This window comes from Thunnus albacares, chromosome 15, assembly GCF_914725855.1.
Source record: "Thunnus albacares chromosome 15, fThuAlb1.1, whole genome shotgun sequence".
Taxonomy (NCBI): Eukaryota; Metazoa; Chordata; class Actinopteri; order Scombriformes; family Scombridae; genus Thunnus; species Thunnus albacares.
Window position 1 is genome coordinate 845788 of NC_058120.1, and position 21832 is coordinate 867619.

A 21832-nucleotide genomic window follows, 5' to 3' on the forward strand; every position below is an offset into this window, starting at 1 on the left:
TTCGATTTGATATGGGCATGGCATGTTGACTCTATAGCACCCCCTAATTACTTTTAGCATCTTTGAGGTGCTAGGGGTGCATGCATCAGAACTGGTTAAACTTGATATCTGATATGGGTCTTGGGCTTTGATGTGGCAAACTGGCTTGAGGGTGCCCCCTAGAAAATTTCAGGTCAAGTCAAAGCCCCTGCGTTTAATTTTGACATAGAGGTACAGAATTTGGTAGGCAGATGTAAAATCCCCAGACTTTTAAAAAAGCCTCTTGGAGCCATACCCTAAGAACAACAGGACGTCAGCCATTTTGAATCTATTGTGCAATTTTTTCGCGGATTGAAGACATTTACAAGCATTGTACTTCAACAAACTCCTCCGACAGAATTAACCCGAGCAACTTCAAATTTGGTAGGTGATATCTGAAGACCTTTGCACTGCTAAATTGCGAAGCTTATGAGTTCTCATGAAACGTCCTTGACGTGGTGTGCTGGTCAATTTTACCCAGAACGTTTGTGGGCATTAAACAGGAAGTTATTGCTACTCGAATGTACGTTGTCCAATCTGCCCCAAATTTCTCATCTTGATGAGTCCAGGCGTGAACACATCTACATGTCAATACTGAGTCATAGTCATAGCGCCACCGACTGACAATAGGAAGCCAGACTTATGTGACAAACATCATCTGATTTATATGGCGTGGTCTACACATGACATACAGCAACATGACATATAATTAGTGGGTGTTCTCTACCGCCTAAGCATATACATATCAGGCAACCTCTACTATTGCTGCATTAATGACTCACTTGTGTGGTAAGGCCTACTGGCAACAGGAAGTCAGCCGTGTGTGACAAACATCCTATTTATATTAAATTTACATGGTGTGGTCTACACATGATATACAGCAACATGATGCATAACTAGTGGGTGTTCTCTAGCGCCACATCGTGGACACGAGAAGTGATAGTTACATGCAATGTCCAATATTCATGAAAATGTATATCTATGTCAGTTGCCCTCTGGTAAGTGTATTCCTGCATTAATATTTCACGTATGTAATATTGCCTATGGGCAAAAGGAAGTGAAGCCTAAATGACACAGTTCCAATATGTCATTTCCAGCGCCATGTACTGCACACAGGAAATATTATACCCATTCACACTATTCAATAATCCTGAAAATTCAGAGCTTTGTCAGCTGATCTCCGGTAGAGATACCATGGCTGCTGCTCCCTCCGACATGCATGATGTGCAATGGCCTGTCCATTGCTGCTTGCAGCTTTAATCTAAAGTTATTTTGGTTTTCTACTGTCTTAAGGGGAACCTATAGGGGACCTTTTTCTTATTTTCAGTCCTATATATTATATTACAGTGTTGGATCCAAAGTATCCAAAGTGTCAAATAATGAGGTAAATGTATATAGAAGTAATCCCTGTGAGCAAAAAGCACCGGCTTCAGACTGCTCTTTCTACTTTGAGCCCGTGAGGGATTTCTTATACGGATATCTGCTCCATGCACAGCACACAAGTTAGCATTATGGTGTTTTTCCTTTGTTTTGAGGTAGTCATGCCAAGCCATGACTCAAGTTGAGCTGGTACGCTGTAAGTGTTTTTCCATTACACAGCAGGGCAAAGTAAAATAGTAGTTTACCTTTTGGAGGCGTGCTGGTCATCTGCAACTCTTCATTAAACACTATCATCATCTGCTTGTACTATTCCTCCCTGCATCATTTCTAACTGATCTGCTGAACAAAGACCTTCAAATATCTCCATATGTAGTTTTGTCGATCTGTTTTTAATGCCTCTAACGAAGCTCCGCTAATTGAGTGAGGAACACGTTTCCTTTCCTGTAAATTCTTAACAATAAATAATCTCCCATTATTTAGTCATTTAAAAGCTTTTAATATGAAGTGGCAAAAGCAGGAAATGTTGGGTTTTCATCAGCAGTAACTTAACACGACTTTGATATGGCTTCCCTTCCGCAGGCTTTTAGAATCAACACACCAATCAGAACAGAGTGGGCTCATCGGGAGGGGGGCCTTAAAGACTGCCTGTTAGAGACAGAGGCTGAACTGAGGGGCTGCATAAAGGGCCACTATAGGATAAACAAGAAGGTTATTGAACTGTGAATCATGCAAAGCTACTCTAGTGGAGTCCCAGAATAAAAATATAGAGCTGGAAATTAGTATAATAGGTCCCCTTTAGTGTGTTAGCTAGTGTTAGTTCCTTTTGCTGTTGGTACTTTTCCCATTCCTAAAGAATTAAATACAGATTTAAAAAAAAAGAAACACGCTTGAACGCCAAGCATATTATCGTGGATGTATTCTTGTGCTGCAAATATGACTTAATTCAATTCAATTTGAAGGAATTAATAGCACCACTGAAATAATATACTTACTTGAGGTCCTTGACTTTGGCCCCTGACTCCTGAGTCGTGAAGGTGATTCGTTTTCTCCTCTAGCACACAGACAGGAGGCCAGTGTGCTATATAGCTACTATTATATGTAGTTAGCTATTATAGTAAAATAAAAAGTATGGACACTGGTATATACATTAATTGTCCTTTTATTCCAAAAGTCATACAAGAAAGCAAGGGAAGCCCTGGATGGTGAGAGTGGATGAACCAGATTAAATGTTCCATATCTAGAATTGTTAAGCAATTTACATTTATTAATATTATTGCCAATGAGTGAACAGGTTGTAACATAACTTAAAAAATTAGACCTTCCTCGACTTTCTCAGTTGTCTCTAACAACCTGTGGACTGATTTCTATGTGAAGGGCCGGATTTCCTGTTAAAATCCAAGGGATGTGGCGTTTTTGCGCATTCCTGCCTACCTTGTCTCTCTCCTACTTACATCAAAAATGACCAGCATAACAACACTGCACAATAAAAATTGTGTTATCCAAGTAGATAAACCCTGCAGATATTAGCTCTCCAGCTAATGAGACAGCTAGCTGCCTCCATCGACCACAACACATTTCACAACAAAGGACCCCTTCAATGACGAGTTACCCACACCCAAGCACACACACACACACACAGTTAAAACATTTGCTCAACAAAGGAGCAGAAAACAAACTCCAGAGTGATAGCAGAACATAGGTTACCCCTTTTGTCTTTTTTGTTGGTTGTCCAAAAGTGGTAATAAGCGCACATTTCACAACAAAATCACAGCCTGTTGCTCCCCACAGCTCACTGAGCCTAATCGTAGTAAACATGGTTGAAAAAAGTTGCCGATTTTGGGTCACGTCAGGTTTGGGTGGTTGATTAACCCACATTTTTGTAAGTTGGGCTGTGTTGATTGGCCCTCACTGGCCAGTGGCCACAGAGAAGCAGGTACCTCTGTGTGTGTGTTGTGTGAGCATGCGCACAGCAGGGGGAGGGCTGTCTGACTGGGAGTGAAACATACTTTGCTGTAACATGGTGCAAAACAAAATTAGAGGTCTTTTATGTAATTATGAGAAGTGTAAACTTGGAAAAAGACATCATCTGCAATAGCCTTGCACTGCAAGCGAGCACACAAGTGCGAGCAACAGGATGTTGACTGCAGCCCATGTAATGGCCACAGGCGTCACTCACTGTTGTAGTTGAGTCACTAGATCTCAAGTCGGAGTTGAGTCTCGAGTCCCCAGTGTTCAAGTTTGAGTCCAAGTCCGAGTCACCAAAGAAGAGTCCGAGTCGAGTCTGAGTCAAGTCATCATGGTTGAGTCTGAGTCAAGTTTCAAGATGGGCTCTGGTACAGTCAAAGAGCTGACATACGAATAAAAAAGGTCTACATTAAACAAAAATGACACAGCTGTCACCATTTCACAAGTCACAAGTCCTGGACTTGAGTCCTGGTGACAATAATGAGAGGGAATTTCTGATTCTTACAAATAGAACCTTTAAAGAGTAACCACTCGTACGCGATGCTTTAAGAAGTAAAGTGAACGAGCCCACAAGGAGGCAGGGATCATTTCATTGGTCAGCACTACACTTGGCAATCTATTGGTTGGGGGATTTTGACAGTGTTATTGCACAAAAAATCTGAGCGCAAAGCAGATATCTGAGAGCAGCGCACAGAAGCAGCCTGAGTGCCAGGAGCAGGGCTGAAGCTAGAGCAAGAAATCTGTGCAAGCAGTACATCTGAGTGCAAGCATACAGTTTGAGCAGAAGCAGAGCAAATCTAAATGCAAGCAGGGGCTATTTGAGTAGGAGGGCATGGTTCTGAGGGAAAGAATTACAAAATCTGAACGTGAAATCAATAAATCATGCTCTCAAATTGAAAGACCACGTTCTTGAATAAAGATAGGAAAAAAGCCCCATAGGGGTTGCTAGTAGCTACATGTAATTCAGTGTATTGCGTGTCTTCATCATGTTCATGACAATGATGAGGGGCATTATGATAGTGATGAGGTAACACGCCAGCATCACCAACACTTACTCTGTGTTCAAGTCATAATATGATCTTTATAAATTTGGACATTTTTCTCCATGTTTTAATGCTGGATAAGATTTAAATATTTGAAGGGAAGACTAGTAACTAAAGCTGCAGCCACATCTATTTACTAAAGCAAGGAATCTCTGTCTATGTGTCTGTATGTCTGTGTGTCTGTGTGTCTGTATGTCTGTATGTCTATGTGTCCTTCGTGTATCTCTTGAACCATTCATCGGATCAACTCCACACTTGGCGGGTGCATTGTTGGGGAGAAAAGGGAGTGCCATGTCAAATTTGGTGCAATTTGGACATGTGGCACGATAAATATTAATAAATTTAAACTCTGAATTAACAAGCCATCAGCGGCTCCACTCTGCAGTGGCGCGGCAGGGCTTTTGGGCTCTGCTACTGCATGTCACTATCAGAGCTGCACAACTCTGTCATGAGAAAGAGGAGGGGATGGCATCTCTCTTCATTTAATAACATTAAAAGTTATGCTTTGTTGTGGTTTTCCCCACTCATTTTGAAAAAGACAAGAGAAAAAGAGAGAGAGGGCGAGTGAGCTGAGAGCGCAAGTGAGCGACATAGAGGCAGGCTGGAAAGCTTTCTCTGAGAGAGAGAAAGCCTGTGAATGATAGAAATACAATGTTATTTTCTGATTATTTCACAGCGGTCACATTCTAAAGCACAAATAATTTGATTTACTGAGGAGACAGATGCTCTTTTAGTGCACCGTCTGAGTGCAGCAGGCACTGTTTGATACACACATCGTCAAATCACAGTGAGGCGGGACTTCCGGGCTCTGACTTGACTCCACACAGCGGGTGAACTGCTGAGGACCAAAGAAAATGCAATGTCGAGTGTGAAGTTGTTTGGACATGTGACACATTTAATAAACTTTGAATCTTTGAATAAACAAGCTAACAGCAAGCTGCTTAGCTCTGTGTCTTAGTGCAGCAGGGACTGTTTGATACAAACACACACACATCGCAGTGGGGCAGGGCTCCTGGTCTTTGACTTGCTGAGCAGGACAAAGGCACGTGCCCTGCTCAATTAAACTGCCTGAGAGAGAAGAATGAGCATACACAGGGGAAAAACATCACATCACTACTTCTGATCAAAATTGCTATCAATACAGCATGCCCAACTATATAGAAATGCAGTAGTCACCTTGTGTTGAAGTAAATTCAAAATGGCTGACTTCCTGTTGGACTTATGGTATGGCTCCAAGAGGTTTTTTTGTGTTACTGGACATGATACATGTGCCTACCAAATTATGTTCATCTACGTCAATTTTGAAGGAGGGGCTTCAGATTTGAAATTTTCTAGGGGGTGCTCTCCAGCCATTTTGCCGTGCCCAAGCCTGAGACCCATGAAATATAAATTTTTCACCACTTCTGACACACATGCTAAGTTTCATGAGTTTTCAAGCATGTTTAGCCCCTCAAAATTGTGATTCTTTTGGAATAATAATAACAATAATAATACGAATAATAATAATAATAATAATAACAATAATAATAATAATAATAATAATAATAATAATAATAATAATAATAATAATAATAATAATAATTAAAGCTGCAAGCAGCGATGATTGGGCCCTCGCACCTTTGCGCACATTGGTCTGCGCCGCAGTCGAAAGGCTTTTATTGTGGCCATTCAGATGTGCTCAGGACCGGGCTCCCATTGGACATTGCACGAACGAGTTAAATGTCACTTCCTGTGCGCACTATGTGGTGCTAGACAATAGCCACTAATTATACTTCATGTTGCTGTATATCATGTGCAGACCAGACAATGTAAATTCCATGTAAATTGGACGATGTTTGTCATATAAGGCTGACTTCCTGTTGTCAGTAGGTGGCGCTATGACTATGACTCAATATTGACATGTAGATTTGATTTGATTTATTGACTGGGACATTAAAGATGCACTGCACCGGAGTTAGCTCGAAGCTAATTTGCATTTGTAGTCCCCCACAATCAAAACATACAACAGCAAAACAACAAACAGTACAAAGCAAAAAAAACCCCAACAAAAAACAAACAAAAAAAACAAAAACAACAAAAAACAAAAAAAAAACCCACACAGAACACACCATACAAAATACAAAATACAAAGCTATACACAACAGCACATCACATACACCCACAATGTCAATTAGAAATTAATAATGTAAACTAGACTCAGTAGTCACACAGCTGATTGGTCTTTAGTAGATTTTTCAATTTGGCCTTCAATGTATTGATAGAACTACTGTTCCTCATTTCATCAGGTAGGGCATTCCACTGAGTGGTGGCTTTCACAGAGAAAGCTGACTGCCCAAATGCAGTGCAACGAAATGGTATGGTACAATCTTGTAAAGAGGATATTCTGGAGGATCTAATAGAACTTACTGAGCGAGTGTACACAAAGTCACATAGTGGAGAAGGGGCCAAACCATTTAAAATTTTATAAACTAGGCACAAATTTGACAATAATCTAAAATTGTCAAAACTCAGTAAATTGTATTTCTCCAGTACCCTACAGTGTTGGAAATGCATTGGCTTTTTGTCCAGAGTTTTTAGAGTTCGTTTATATAAGAGGTTTTATGATTGTTTCTCTAGCCTGCCCCCAACATGTGATGCAATAAAACATATGGGAAAGAATCATAGCATGCATAAATATCTTGGCTGCGTCCAAAGAGAGACAGTTTCTAATATGTCTAAAATTTGCTAAGTTGTACTTTATGGTTTTAACTTTTTTTTTTTTTTTTTTAATGTTTTTTAAGTTCAAATTTGGATCCAGTGTCACACCAAGATATTTAAAATCAGTAGCTCTGTCCATTTTTTCACCTTTGATGAAAATATCAGCGTTAGGAGGTTGTACCATAGTTTTAGAGAAAAACATACCTTTTGTCTTGTTTACATTTAGACTCAGACATGATTGATCAAGCCAATGTATGATTCTTTCCAATGCAAGTGTTAGCTTAGCAGCAGCTAACTCAGCTATTTTTGCATGTGTATACATAATGGTGTCATCTGCAAACATTTGTAGTTTTACATCATGACACTGTTGAGGGAGATCATGTTGAGCTACATCTCATCAGTTAACATCAGTGCTATTATTCTCTGCCAATACTTTATATTGATACTGACTTCTATGATTGATACTGACTTTTATGATTGACGAGTGGCTGCACTGGGAGTGAGCTCCTGATTACATCTCAAACTTGGACCCAAAAAAGTGGAATATTTTGCAAATTAACCCTGAAAAATCTTCAGAAAGGACTTTATAGAAGAAGGAATAGTATTGATCAGCAAGAACAGAAAAGAAAACATCATTTTTGGATATATTTTTCAAATCAAAACAACTAGCTAGCTGTCAACTGCTAACTGCTAGGTGCTGTTACCAATATTCCAAAGGAGATACAGCACCAAAGAAGCTAACAGATGAGTTTTTTTTTTGAAAACAAGAAGAAAACTTAAAGAATCCTTTCTAGTAATGTAATCCACACATGCTGGAGCCTCTCTGTGCACCCTGAACTCAAGAAGTGATGGCATATGAGTGGGGTCACTCATCGGGATGGGGAGATGGTCAGCTCATCCCACTGCCGACTCTGCTACCAGGCCAGTCCAGGTTTTCAAACATAAATATCAGATTAAACATCAAGTAAAACCATCTGTACATCCATCTAAACATCGAAGGAAATGGTCCGGGCCACATGGAACTTCTGGGGTCCCTAACCATCCGGATGGCGGCCTTTTCTCCCCGCTGAGGTCGAGAGGAGGTTCCAGGTGCACCGGGCCGGTGCTGAGAGGCTCAAGAGGAGCTTCTACCCTCTGGCCACCGGGATCCTGCATGAGATTGCTACATAGGACTGTCCTCCGAGGCAGTTTATCGTACCACAGAGCATGCCTGTCAAAACCTGCGTCAAGTTCAAAGCAGTGTTTCATCAGCAAAAACACCTGGGCCGTGTTTCATGGAGTACTCTTTGGACTACTGTTGGTACTCATCGCTGTATTGCCTGTACATGTGTGTCTGTCTGGCTAGAGCAATCAACACTGATGGAAAACAACTGGGACAATGAGTAATTGAGCTTGGGACAAATGCTGGCTCATGGCCAGCTGACACTCCTAAAGTGAGTTTTCATCATAACTTACTGGGATATTTTACAATCTATTCCTCTGTCCTGCAGCATGGGTGAGCCCAGGTACCAGAGCGAATCACTGATCCAGTGGACCAGTCATCTGCCATCCCATTTTGGAGAATAGCAGGTCTCCTCTTCATGCTGATCCTGCTCTCCGGAGATGTTCAGCTAAATCCTGGACCAGTGACCCCTGGAGTGCTGCGGAACTTCGATGCTGATTTGTGCCCGAGTGTGTCTGGGACTCCTCTGGTGCCAGTGACAAATGAGCAGCAACTTTCTGAGCCGGGCTTCTCCCTTAACAGACTAAACTTTGTTAACACAAGGCATGATGTCTTAATGAATAACCTTTCACTACTGGGCTGTGGAAACCTTGATAGGTCCAGTGTCTCCCTCACAAAACCTGCTCCTGACACCACTGTGTGTCAAAACCCTGCAGTGAAGAGGCAGAGGTTATTCAAAACCTTCCAAACTGTCAATCATGCAAAAGTCTTATGGGACCCAAAGCTGAAACCGAGGGGGCTATTCGGTGGACATTTTAACATCAGAAGCATTACTGCAAAGAGCAATCAGCTATCTCATCTTGTGTCTGACTCAAATCTGGACTTTCTCTGTCTGACTGAAACATGATTGAAACAAACAACTCCTGCAAGTGTGCTCACGGTGCCTGGATACCAATGTTTCAGAAGAGACAGACCTGATGGAAGAGGAAGAGGGGTGCTTCTTTATGTGAGAGACAACATCAAATGTGAACTTGTGGTTTATAATGCGAGTAACACGTTACAATATATTGGGATAAAGATAATATTATCCCAACAAATGTCTTTTAACATCATAGGTGTCTATAGGCCCCCTTCTGCAGATGACACTTTCTATGATCAACTCACAGAAGTCTTGAAAGAGTGCAATCTCAACAAAGCATTATTGCTTATGGGTGATTTTAATGTGAACTGGGGGGATAAAACGAAGAAGAAAAAATTAAAAATGATCACAGAGAAATTCCAACTAGAACAACTAGTAAAAGGTAAAAATTTACCAATGAAATTAACAGCTTGAACTGAGATGATGTACTCTTATTCACAGAATCAACTCTGTGAGGGAAAGATTTAATGTGAGGATACAGATAAAATCTAAAAATAAAAACAATTTACCGTGGTTCAATGAACATTTGTGGAAACTAATGAAACCTAGAGATGCTGCACTAAGGAAGGCAGTTAAAACTAGAAGAGACACCGACATGCTGATTTATAAAGGTTTAAGGAGCAAAGTTATCCAAGCGCTAAGAGAGGCTAAATCTCGTTTTTATCTCAATATTTTGAATGAGGCAAAAGGCAACAGTAAATTGATCTGGAAAAACATTGATAATCTCACAAGGAGGGACCCAAAATTTTTAGGAGATTTTAAACTCAAAGTACAGGGAAAGTTAACTGAAGATCATCTTACTGTTGCTTCTGTCTTTAATAATTTTTTTCTTGAGTCTGTAAACGAGTTAGGAAAAAAAATTACGAAAAGGAAACTGGATATTGTTCCTATGCATGCTTCTTTATGTGAGAGACAACATCAAATGTGAACTTGTGGTTTATAATGCGAGTAACACGTTAGAATATGTTGGGATAAAGATAATATTATCCCAACAAATGTCTTTTAACATCATAGGTGTCTATAGGCCCCCTTCTGCAGATGACACTTTCTATGATCAACTCACAGAAGTCTTGAAAGAGTGTAATCTCAAAAAAGAATTATTGCTTATGGGTGATTTTAATGTGAACTGAGGGGGGGGGGGGGGGGGGGGGGGGGGGGGGGGGGGGAACTAAGAGGAAAAAACTAAAAATGATCACAGAGAAATTCCAACTAGAACAACTAGTAAAAGGCCCAACTAGGATTGCAAAATGTTCCAGTGCATAAATTGATCTGATATTTACTAACAAACCAGAAAGAATAACTAAAAGTTATAACTTTATCACTGGCTTATCAGATCACCCTATTTGCAAGAAAACTGACTAAAAGTAGATTTAAGACCACGGCAACTAAGACAATGATCCTTCAATGCATACCTAGAGCTAAGCAAGAAGAATTTACCGATGAAATTAACAGCTTGAACTGAGATGATATACTTTTATTCACAGAATCAACTCTGTGAGGGAAAGATTTAATGTGAGGATACGGATAAAATCTAAAAATAAAAACAATTTACCGTGGTTTAATGAACATTTGTGGAAACTAATGAAATCTAGAGATGCTGCACTAAGGAAGGCAGTTAAAACTAGAAGAGACACCGACATGCTGATTTATAAAGGTTTAAGGAACAAAGTTATCCAAGAGCTAAGAGGGGCTAAATCTCATTTTTATCTCAATATTTTGAATGAGGCAAAAGGCAACACTAAATTGATCTGGAAAAACATTGATAATCTCACAAGGAGGGACCCAAAATTTTTAGGAGATTTTAAACTCAAAGTACAGGGAAAGTTAACTGAAGATCATCTTACTGTTGCTTCTGTCTTTAATAATTTTTTTCTTGAGTCTGTAAATGAGTTAGGAAAAAAATGTACGAAAAGGAAACTGGATATTGTTCCTATGCATGCTACACGCCAGGTTTTCGAGCTGGTAGAAACTAATGAGTTACAAGTGAATAAAATCATCAGCTCCTTAAAAAGCTTCAAAAGTAGAGATGCTTTCCAATTTGACACCATGTTTGTCAAATCACACAAAGATCTTTTAACTCCCCCTATTGCTCATTTAATTAACTTGTCTTTTAAACACAGTTCCTTTCCTGATGAATGGAAACGTGCCATTGTCATGCCTATTTTTAAATCTGGAGACCGCCTTAAAGCCAGTAACTACAGACCAATAAGGGTATTGCCAGTACTCTCAAAGGTTGCTGAGAAAGTTGTCATTAAACAACTGACAACATTTCTTAATACAAGCAATTTTGGTCTACATTGTATGCAATTTGGGTTTAGAGCAAATCATTCCACTGAAACTCCTACCTTGCACTTAATAGAGCAAATCGAGACTTGACAAAGGAGGAGTAGTTGGTGCTGTATTTTTAGATCTGCGCAAAGCATTTGACACAGTCAATCATGATCTTTTAATATCAAAACTCTCTAAATTTAACTTCTCATCTAGAGCACTGGCATGTATGTCTTCATATTTATCTAAATGGAGACAATGTGTTAAAGTTGGTGACACACTGTTCAGTAACATGAAGTGCACAATGGGTGTTCCACAAGGGTCAGTGTTAGGTCCCCTATTATTTAGCCTATATATTGATGATCTCCCTCAACAGTGTCATGATGCAGACCTACAAATGTATGCAGATGACACCATTGTGTACACACATGCATAAACAGCCGAGTTAGCTGCTGCTAAGCTAACAATTGCATTGGAAAGGATCACACATTGGCTTGATCAATCATGTCTGAGTTCTAATGTAAACAAGACAAAGGGTATGTTTTTCTCTAAGACTATGGTACAACCTCCTAATGCTGATATTCTCATCAAAGGTGAAAAAACTGACATAGTTACTAATTTTAATTATCTCCAAATTTGAACTTAAGAAACATGTTTAAAAAAACGGTTAAAACCATAAAGTACAACTTAGCAAATTTTAGACATACTAGAAACTGTCTCTCTTTGGATGCAGCCAAGATATTTATGCATGCTATGATTCTTTCCCATATGTCTTATTGCATCACATGTTGGGGGCAGGCTGGAGAAACAATCATAAAACCTCTTGAGTCCTTATACAAATAAACTCTAAAAACTCTGGACAAAAAGCCAATGGATTTCCATCACTGTAGGGTACTGGAGAAATACAATTTACTGAGCTTTGAGAATTTTAGATTATTCTCAAATTTGTGCCTAGTTTATAAAATTTTAAATGGTTTGGCCCCTTCTCCACTATGTGACTTTGTGTACACTCGCTCAGTAAGTTCTATTAGATCCTCCAGAATATCCTCTATACAAGATTGTACCATACCATTTCGTTGCACTGCATTTGGGCAGTCAGCTTTCTCTGTGAAAGCCACCACTCAGTGGAATGCCCCACCTGATTATATGAAGAACTGTAGTTCTATCAATGCATTCAAGGCCAAATTAAAAAATCAAATAAAGACAAATTAGTTGTGTGACCACTGAGCCTAGTTTACATTATTAATTTTTAATGACATTGTGGGTGTATGTGATGTGCTGTTGTGTGTAGCTTTGTATTTTGTATGGTGTGTTCTTTGTGTTTTGTTTGTTTGTTTGTTTTTGCTTTGTACTGTTTGTTGTTGTGCTGTTGTATGTTTTGATTATAATGGACTACGGATGCAAATTAGCTTCGAGCTAACCTCTGTGCAATGCATCATTTATGCTTAATACTGCACACTGTCCTGTTCAATAAATCGAATCAATCAAAATATATAGGCTGAATAATAGGGGACCTAACACTGACCCTTGTGGAACACCCATTGTGCACTTCATGTTACTGGACAGTATGTCACCAACTTTAACACATTGTCTCCTATTAGATAAATATGAAAACATCCATGCCAGTGCTCTAGATGAGAAGTTAAATTTAGAGAGTTTCGATATTAAAAGATCATGATTGACTGTGTCAAATGCTTTACGCAGATCTAAAAATACAGCACCGACTACTCCTCCTTTATTAAGTGCAAGGTAGCAGTTTCGGTGGAATGATTTGCTCTAAAGTCAAATTGCATACAATGTAGACCAAAATTGCTTGTATTAAGAAATGTTGTCAGTTGTTTAATGACAACTTTCTCAGACAACTTTGAGAGTACTGGCAGTATACTTATTGGTCTGTAGATACTGGCTTCAAGGCGGTCTCCAAATTTAAAAATAGACATGATAATGGCACGTTTCCATTCATCAGGAAAGGAACTGTGTTTAAAAGACAAGTTAATTAAATGAGCAATAGGAGGAGTTAAAATATCTTTGTGTGATTTGACAAACATGGTGTCAAATTGGAAAGCATCTCTACTTTTGGAGCCTTTTAAGGAGCTGATGATTTTGTTTACTTGTAACTCATTAGTCTCTACCAGCTCGAAAACCTGACCTGTAGCATCTATAGGAACAATATCCAGTTTCTTTTTTGCAATTTTTTTTTCCTAATTCATTTACAGACTCAAGAAAAAAATTATTAAAGACAGAAACAACGGTAAAATGATCTTCAATTAACATTCCCTGTTCTTTGAGTTTAAAATCTCCTAAAAATTTTGGGTCCCTCCATGTGAGATTATCAATATTTTTCCAGATCAATTTACTGTTGCCTTTTGCCTTATTCAAAATATTGAGATAAAAATGAGATTTAGCTTCTCTTAGCTCTTGGATAACTTTGTTCCTTAAACCTTTATAAATCAGCATGTCAGTGTCTCTTCTAGTTTTAATTGCCTTCCTTAGTGCAGCATCTCTAGATTTCATTAGTTTCCACAAATTTTCATTAAACCACGGTAAATTGTTTTTATTTTTAGATTTTATCTGTATCCTCACATTAAATCTTTCCCTCACAGAGTTGATTCTGTGAGTAAAAGTATCACAGCCAAGAATTTAGTTCTTTCTGGTTTGTTAGTAAATATCAGATCAATTTGTGTACTGGAACATTTTGCACTCCTAGTTGAGCCTTTTACTAGTTGTTCTAGTTGGAATTTCTCTGTGATCATTTTTAGTTTTTTTCTTTTAGTTTTATCCTCTTAGGTCACATTAAAATCACCCATAAGTAATAATTCTTTGTTGAGATTGCACACTTTCAAGACTTCTGTGAGATGATCATAGAAAGTGTCATCTGCAGAAGGGGGCCTATAGACACCTATGATGTTAAAAGACATTTGTTGGGATAATATTATCTTTATCAAAGTCCAGATTTGAGTCAGACACATGATGAGTTAGCTGATTGCTCTTTTCAGTAATGCTTCTGATGTTAAAATGTCCATCGAATAGCCCCCTCGGTTTCAGCTTTGGGTCCCATAAGACTTTTGCATGATGGACAGTTTGGAAGGTTTTGAATAACACACAGTGGTGTCAGCAGCAGGTTTTTTGAGAGAGACACTGGACCTATCAAGGTTTCCACAGCCCAGTAGCGAAAAGTTATGCATTGAGACATCATGCCTTGTGTCAACAAAGTTTAGTCTGTTAAGGGAGAAGCCTGGCTGCTCATTCATCACTGGCACAAATCAGCATCGAAGTTCTGCAGCACTCCAGGGGTCACTGGTCCAGGATTTAGCTGAACATCTCCGGAGAGCAGGATCAGCATGAAGAGGAGACCTGCTACTCTCTGAAATGGGGTGGCAGATGATCGGTCCACAGGATCAGTGATTTGCTCTGTTACCTGAACTTTTCTGTGGCGCAGGACAGAGGAATAGATTGCAAAATATCGTCAACTGGCCATGAGCCTGCATTTGTCGCAAGCCCAATCACTTGGTGTCCCAGTTGTTTTCCATCAGTGTTGATTGCTCTGGCCAGACAGACACGTACGGGCAATACAGCAATGAGTACCAACAGTAGTCCAAAAAGCACTCCATGAAACACAGCCCAGATGTTTTTGCTGATGAAATACTGCTTTGAACTTGACACAGTTTTTGACACAGCATGTTCTGTGTTGCGATAAATGGTCCTATGTAGCAATCCCATCCAGGATCCTGGTGGCCAGAGGGTAGAAGCCCCTCTTAAGCCCCTCAGCACCGGCCCGGTGCACCTGGAACCTCCTCTCGACCTCAACGGCCATCCAGGCAGTTAGGAACCCCAGAAGATCCATGTGGCTGGGACCGTTTCCTTTGATGTTGAGATGGATGTACAGATGGTCTTACTTGATGAGTCCAGGGTGCATAGAGAGGCTCCAGTATGTATGGATTACATTACCAGCAAGGATCCTTTAAGCTTTCTTCTTGTTTAAAAGAAAAAAAAAACCTCTTCTGTTAGCTTCTTCAGTGCTGTATCTCCTTTGGAATGTGTTCAGGCCTGGACTCTTATCAAGCATGAGAAATTTGTGCAGGCTGAACAATGTATATTCAAGTAACAACATCTCCCTGATTCATGGTGAAACATCGAAGTTCACCACATCGCTACATGTGCTTTCATTCCATGAGGCACATGTGTTTTGTCCAGACTACATTCCACACCGAAACCCAATTGCAACATCCTATTGAAATATTTACTAGTTCAAACACAGGCGCAGTTTTGTGAGTTTTTGTGCATCCTAAAGGCCTCAAACGTGTTCGTAAAGTCACATTTGACTCACAAAATCCAAAATGGCTGACTTGCTGTCAGAATTTAAAAAAAAAAGAAAAAAAAAAAAGTTGTACCCAGAATAATGAGAGCAATGATCCCACCAAACCCCTCAAAAATGCAATGGCGTGGGGGAATAATAATAATAATAATGATGATCTCTACAAAAACAATAGGTTCCTCGCACTTTAGTGCTTGGGCCCTAAGGAGCTGCTACAAAATTATATGGTGTGGGCCATAACAACACCGGAAGCCCCACAAGATATGCTCTGGTATGTATTGCAATTATGTAAACCTTGGACAATCCTACAGTCAATCATATGACTCCCGTGAGATACTGAATCAGTAGAATATGACCTATGTAGTCTAGTATCGTAACAAACTGAATTACATAAAAGTCTGCCATCTTGTTTGGAACTCTCACGTTACGTAACCCACGTGGTTTATGTCTGCCGTTTTGTTTTGGTTCCTTTCTCAGCCTCCTTATTTATCTCATACTGGCTCTTTATGCAGCCCCTCAATATACACAGTTTCTCTTACACTCCGTTTTAGCTCCTGTCTCTTTAAGGCCCCCCTCCCAGTGAGCCCACTCTTTTCTGATTGGTCAGCTTTACGTATCAGAGTTGTGTAACCTTACCATCAATGCAAACCAAACATTTCCTGCTTTACTGCTTTAAAATCAAAAGCTTTTCAATGACTAACTAATGGGAGACTGTGAAGAATTTACAGGAAGTAAAAACGTGTTCCTCACTGAATTAGCGGAGCTTTGTTAGCAGCACTAAAAACCGGTCGAAACAACAACATATGGAGCTATTTGGAGTTATTTGTTCAGTAGATCAGTTAGAAATAACGCAGGGAGGAAGAATACAAGCAGAAACAGTCACAGTGAGATGTTTTATGAGGAGCTGCAGACAACCAGCACACCTCCAACAGGTAAACTACTTATTTTACTTTGCTGTACTGTGTAATGGCATCGTGGCTTGGCGTAACTACTCCCAGAGCAGAGCAGCAAACTCACGCACTGCACACGTAGCAGATGTCCATATGAAGAAATCCGTCACAAACTGACGTCAGCTCGGGCCAAAAGTGAAGAAAAATACGTTGGAAACTGAGTGTTCAGAGCAGTCTGAAACTGCTGCTTTTTGTTCACTGGGATTACTGCTACATACATTTACCTCGTTATTTAAGTTATTATTATTATATTTAACATGAACATCTGACATTGTGACAGTATATGTATGTCTGAAAATAAGGAAAAGCATAATACGTCCCCTTTAAATAGTGGTCTGGAAAATGGGAAACGCCATGGCAGTTCCCTGGAAAGTGATCTGTAGCTTTACAAGATGGACCAGGCCAAACTTCACGCTGGCTTGATAGAGTTGTGTAGCGTCTGTAGTGCTTTCGCCTCAGTGCAGATGGTGGTAATCATGTCGCCCTTGATGTTTAGTTGTGCCATTCCACCTGTGGTTTTGCTAGCTAGCAGAGAGTTGTCAATCAGTTTTGTTGACTTGCTGCTTCACCCGTGGTGCTTGTTATTTCTGGACATTAAGAATTAGTTAGTAGTCATTTACAGCAACAATGTGTACTGTTTTGAAAATTCAATCACTATATTTAAAAAAAAAATGTATGAAAGTTCAGCTACAGAGCATGTCCTCACTCAGCCATGTTAAAACTGGAAGCTTACATTTATTTTCTACCATTTTATTTTAGTGCCTCAGTATCTTGGTGTGAAATGTATGCACTATATAATAATATTTCAACAACAGAATGGATGAACAAAAAATTTAGTTTCTAAGGCATGTACACTACTTTTTGTGAATAATCCCACAATGCAACATTTTGCCTCTGATAGACACTAACGTTCCTGCTGAAGAGAGATGTCATAATATCAAGCATGACATGCTGATTTTCTACAAAACACTTTCATATGTGTGTGTCTCTTGTATTCGGATATAGTTACAAGCAATGTGTTGAGGTTTGAACAGATAATGTTTGACCAGGCTCTGAGATTAGACTTCAACAACTCACATGTCAACTTTTATTTTCCAGACATACTTTTCCAAAGGAGTTTATTCTTACAGTGGTCAAGTCACAATTACTTTGAAACTACTCTTTTAATTCCCTGGTGTTTCCAAAGGGCAAAAGCAGGATTTTTTTTTACCAGGCCCATGTGAAGACTACCTCTGTGGCCATTCTGCAAAGCCTGAGATCATACATGGGGACAAACCAGCATTAAGTGGTCTTAGTAATGTTCACCACAGGCCATCAGAACAACTTTCTTGTTGTGTCTGTGTAACATGTTGCTCCAAAATCTTCTGTGTGTGTATGTGATCTGAGATCTGGTGACTGAAGTCTATAGCATATGATTCACATCATTTTCTGTTAACCATTCAACAAGACGATAATTATTTTTACACTACTTTATTCTAGATTTACCTTTAATTTGTCACCTGTTACCATGCTGTGCCATCACACATAGAATTCTGATTTTTAAGGCCAATTATTTGTTGGCTAAATTTAGTATCACACAGCTGCCTTTTGATGCCACTATTAACTACAGGTGTCCAATTCAGCCAAATACCACAGCAACTTTGCAACTTTGCACATGTGTAGTGATGGAAATTATGTACAGGACTGATATAATTGTTAGTCCCCAAAATGGCTCACCACAAAGGTAAGTGTCCTAAATAAGCAGGATGACAGGCCAACAGCTCAAAAGATAGAAAATGTATTCACATGACTTCTATTAAAATAAAAAATAAACACACGCATTGGTGAAAACATAAGGTCTAGAGCAAAATACCACTGCACATGCTAAGAATCCCAAATCATATACAATTACACATCATAAGTAATAGGTGGACTAACACCACAACCAACGTTACACTATAAGCACACAAAAAGGGATCTCTGAATTTATGGTTCTAACTATAGTTTTCAATCAAAATAGCAAACATTTTCTCTGGGGTATCTCAGTTGGTACTAGGGTGAAAATTAACCTCAGACTTGGCACCTCCATCTAAATGATTAGTGACAAACAACAACTGTTCAGCTACTGGCATATGCCTAACCTCAAGACATCTGTGCACTTCTTCAACCCATTGCTCAGCTGTTAACAGATCAACTGACATTTTCTCAGTGAACTTTGGACAATTGTGTTCTCTAGGTATATAAATGTAAAGAGGGTTCATGGCTTCACTTGCCAGGCCGATAACTAGGGCAACATTAGGAAGAATAGTGGATGGCCATGGTACTGGATCCAGTACCTATGATTGTTCCCGCAACTGCTCTCTCAACTGTTCATTGGTTGCCTTCAGCTGTTGCAGCTGCTCCATGAGGTCCTGAAGATCTTCCATGCTCCCAGTGGTAAGAGTCTATTGCTTAGAGGAGGTGGTCGATCTGGCCCATGGTTTCCTCATTGTTGGAGACCTGTCACAGTTTTTTCTACTCTACACTGATCAACAGGGCCACCAAAAAAGTAGAGTCAAAGACTCAAAAAAAAATATATATATATAAAAAACCCAGCCTCCAATCCTACCAACTAAGCCAATTATGTAGAGATAAAAACTGTGTACGGGACTGATATAATTATTAATCTCCAAAATGGTTCACCACAAACACAGGTAAGTGTCACAGATAAGCAGGGCAAGAGGCCAACAGCTCAAAAGACAGAAAATTTATTCACAAAATTTGATACATAATAAAAAAAGACCCATCAACAAGAAGAGGGCAATTTAGTGAGCCTAAAGCTACACAGTATCCACTTTGAAAGTGTGCAAGACACTAGGCAGGGACACAATCAGTAACAATTTTAGGAGCGTGCAAATCTGGCACAATCACTTGAGACAAATAGCAAAAATACACAGGGAGGAAATAGAGGCTCCTATGAAAATGTAGAACCCAAAGCACTTCCTTGTTCTGTAGACCAATAGTAGAGAAAGAGTGCTCACTTCCATTGTCTGCATATAGCTTTCCCCAGGATCCTGAAGGCATCCCCATTACACAAGCAGAAATAGCAGAACACGGTTTGAATATACACCTATATGCTGTAGTAAATGAAATGTTCTCTTCCTACTAGGTGAGGTGAAAAGGTGCTGCTGCTGTCTGATGGGTGAATCCAGCTTCCTCTGTATAGTTACTCACTGATGGTTAGGAAGCACTTTTACTCTCATTTTGAATCACCACTTCCTGTGTAACGCAGATTTTCTTCAGGTACCACACTGAATGCATGGGATGGGAGAATCTACAATGTCTCAGTGATCTCAGAAGCTAAATTGATATTCTGCTCTTTTCATTTGCAGCCCAACTCAGGCTGAGAGCGTCGCTGGACTTAACAGATTGTCTACAGGTATGGCTGTGACTTTGTATCACTAATCATAATTTCTGCACTTAATGTGCTGAAATGAAAGTGGAAATGTAAACAAATGGTGTGTGTGTATGTGTGAGTGTTGGCATGTTTAGTGCGTCATGCAGGAGGAAGGCTGATGGTCCAGGGGAAGGAGGAGAACTGAGCGGATGCTCAGCCTGCTGCTCACCGTTTCTCTTGTAGCCAGGAACTCATCAGTCTGTCACCAACTCCCTGAGTGGCCAGGAACACACACACACACACACACAAACACACACACACACACACACACACACACACACACACACACACACACACACACACACACAGCTGGGCAGCTTGAGATGGCAGGGGATGGTGTACGTGACATAAGGCTTGTCAAGCTTTTGGCTGAAGGGATGGTACTGCTCTGTGGCCTGCTGTCCTCAACCTGTTGGCAACATCACAGACCTTAACTACTGTACTGAGTTAGCAGGGAAGAATGACCACTGCTCCTGCAGGACCTCAGGTTCCAAGGCTGGAGGGCACCAGTGGTCATGTCCTAATGCGTGGTAATGCTGTGGGTTGGATGTGTAGTTGGTCACACATGGACTAGATTGTTTTGCCCTATGAACCTGAGACTGTTAACGCTCAGTTTTCACTACCTTTGACTGAACTTTGAAGTGAATAGTACTGTGGATTTTGCCCCAATCATTTACATTGAAATGTATTTAATAAGGGATCTCTTTGGGGCTAGTATGGACAGGAGTATTCTGTTTGTAAAGATACATGACGAATTGTACAAATGGGGATAAAGGCACTTGTGGACAGTCTCTCCTTGAAGGCATTCATGCTCCTGTTGTACACAGGAAACATGTCATAATCAAATATCATGTCAAAATCCTGCATTTACTTTCAAACCTCCACACACCTGGCCAATCACTGCATAGAATGGCTGTGATTGTCACATTGTTTGATTTGGAAGAAGCCCCCCATCTCCCACTGGTATCTGTATCCACTGGTGCCCAGTGGTGTGGTGTGGGGAAGATGAGAAAAGTTTAGCTTTATGCGGAAATGACAACCACATGTGCTCATTTTTATTCTGTTGTAAAACAGAAGCAGAAAATAGGCCTCTACTCCACTAAATTATGTAAAAGTACTTAGAACAAAATGGAACAAAATTACTATTCTATGATAGAACTTTAACAAGCTACGGGGATCTGATGAGAACAAGCAATGCTAAAATTACTTCGTCGTTTTCCAATGTAGTGGCACATGAGAGGATATTTGCCCCGTCATTTGATTTACATTCTCAACACAAACACGCCCGAAAATCTTCAGGTTCATGAGAGACAACAGGCAACGTGACTCTTTGTGTGAAGGACACTACACGCAAAGCATTGCTGTGAAATAATTAAAGTATTAGGGATTACACAATAAAACACATTCTTCACACACAATGCATGAGCAATCTCTGTGTGACTGAAGCCATAGTATTTGACAATATATACTTACTGATTATTGAAGCGGATGTCTCTGAACATTGAGGAGAATGACTTTCCCCCCTGGCCTTGGCTTTACCTCTGTGTCCTCTGGGCCTGAGGGAAATGTCATTCACTGCTACTGTCCTAACTGAATGATTTAGGAAGGACTGGCAGAGGGCATGAAGGGGGTAAGGTGGTGCTTCACACAGTAGATGTCGCTCTGGGTCACTGACACGTTTATGGTTTCCGACCGACAGG

At 39.9% G+C, this 21832-nt stretch overlaps 1 protein-coding gene across 1 annotated transcript in view; it reads left to right on the top strand.

The window, feature by feature from the left end:
* osr1 (odd-skipped related transcription factor 1) overlaps positions 1 to 21599 on the top strand; it is a 41600-nt gene extending 20001 nt beyond the window's left edge. The window contains exon 3 of the mRNA XM_044376044.1: positions 20068 to 21599. Coding sequence (XP_044231979.1) covers positions 20068 to 20140 — 73 coding nt within the window. The 3' untranslated portion in view covers positions 20141 to 21599. The remainder of the gene's footprint in view (positions 1 to 20067) is intronic.
* The last annotated feature ends 233 nt before the right edge of the window (positions 21600 to 21832 follow it).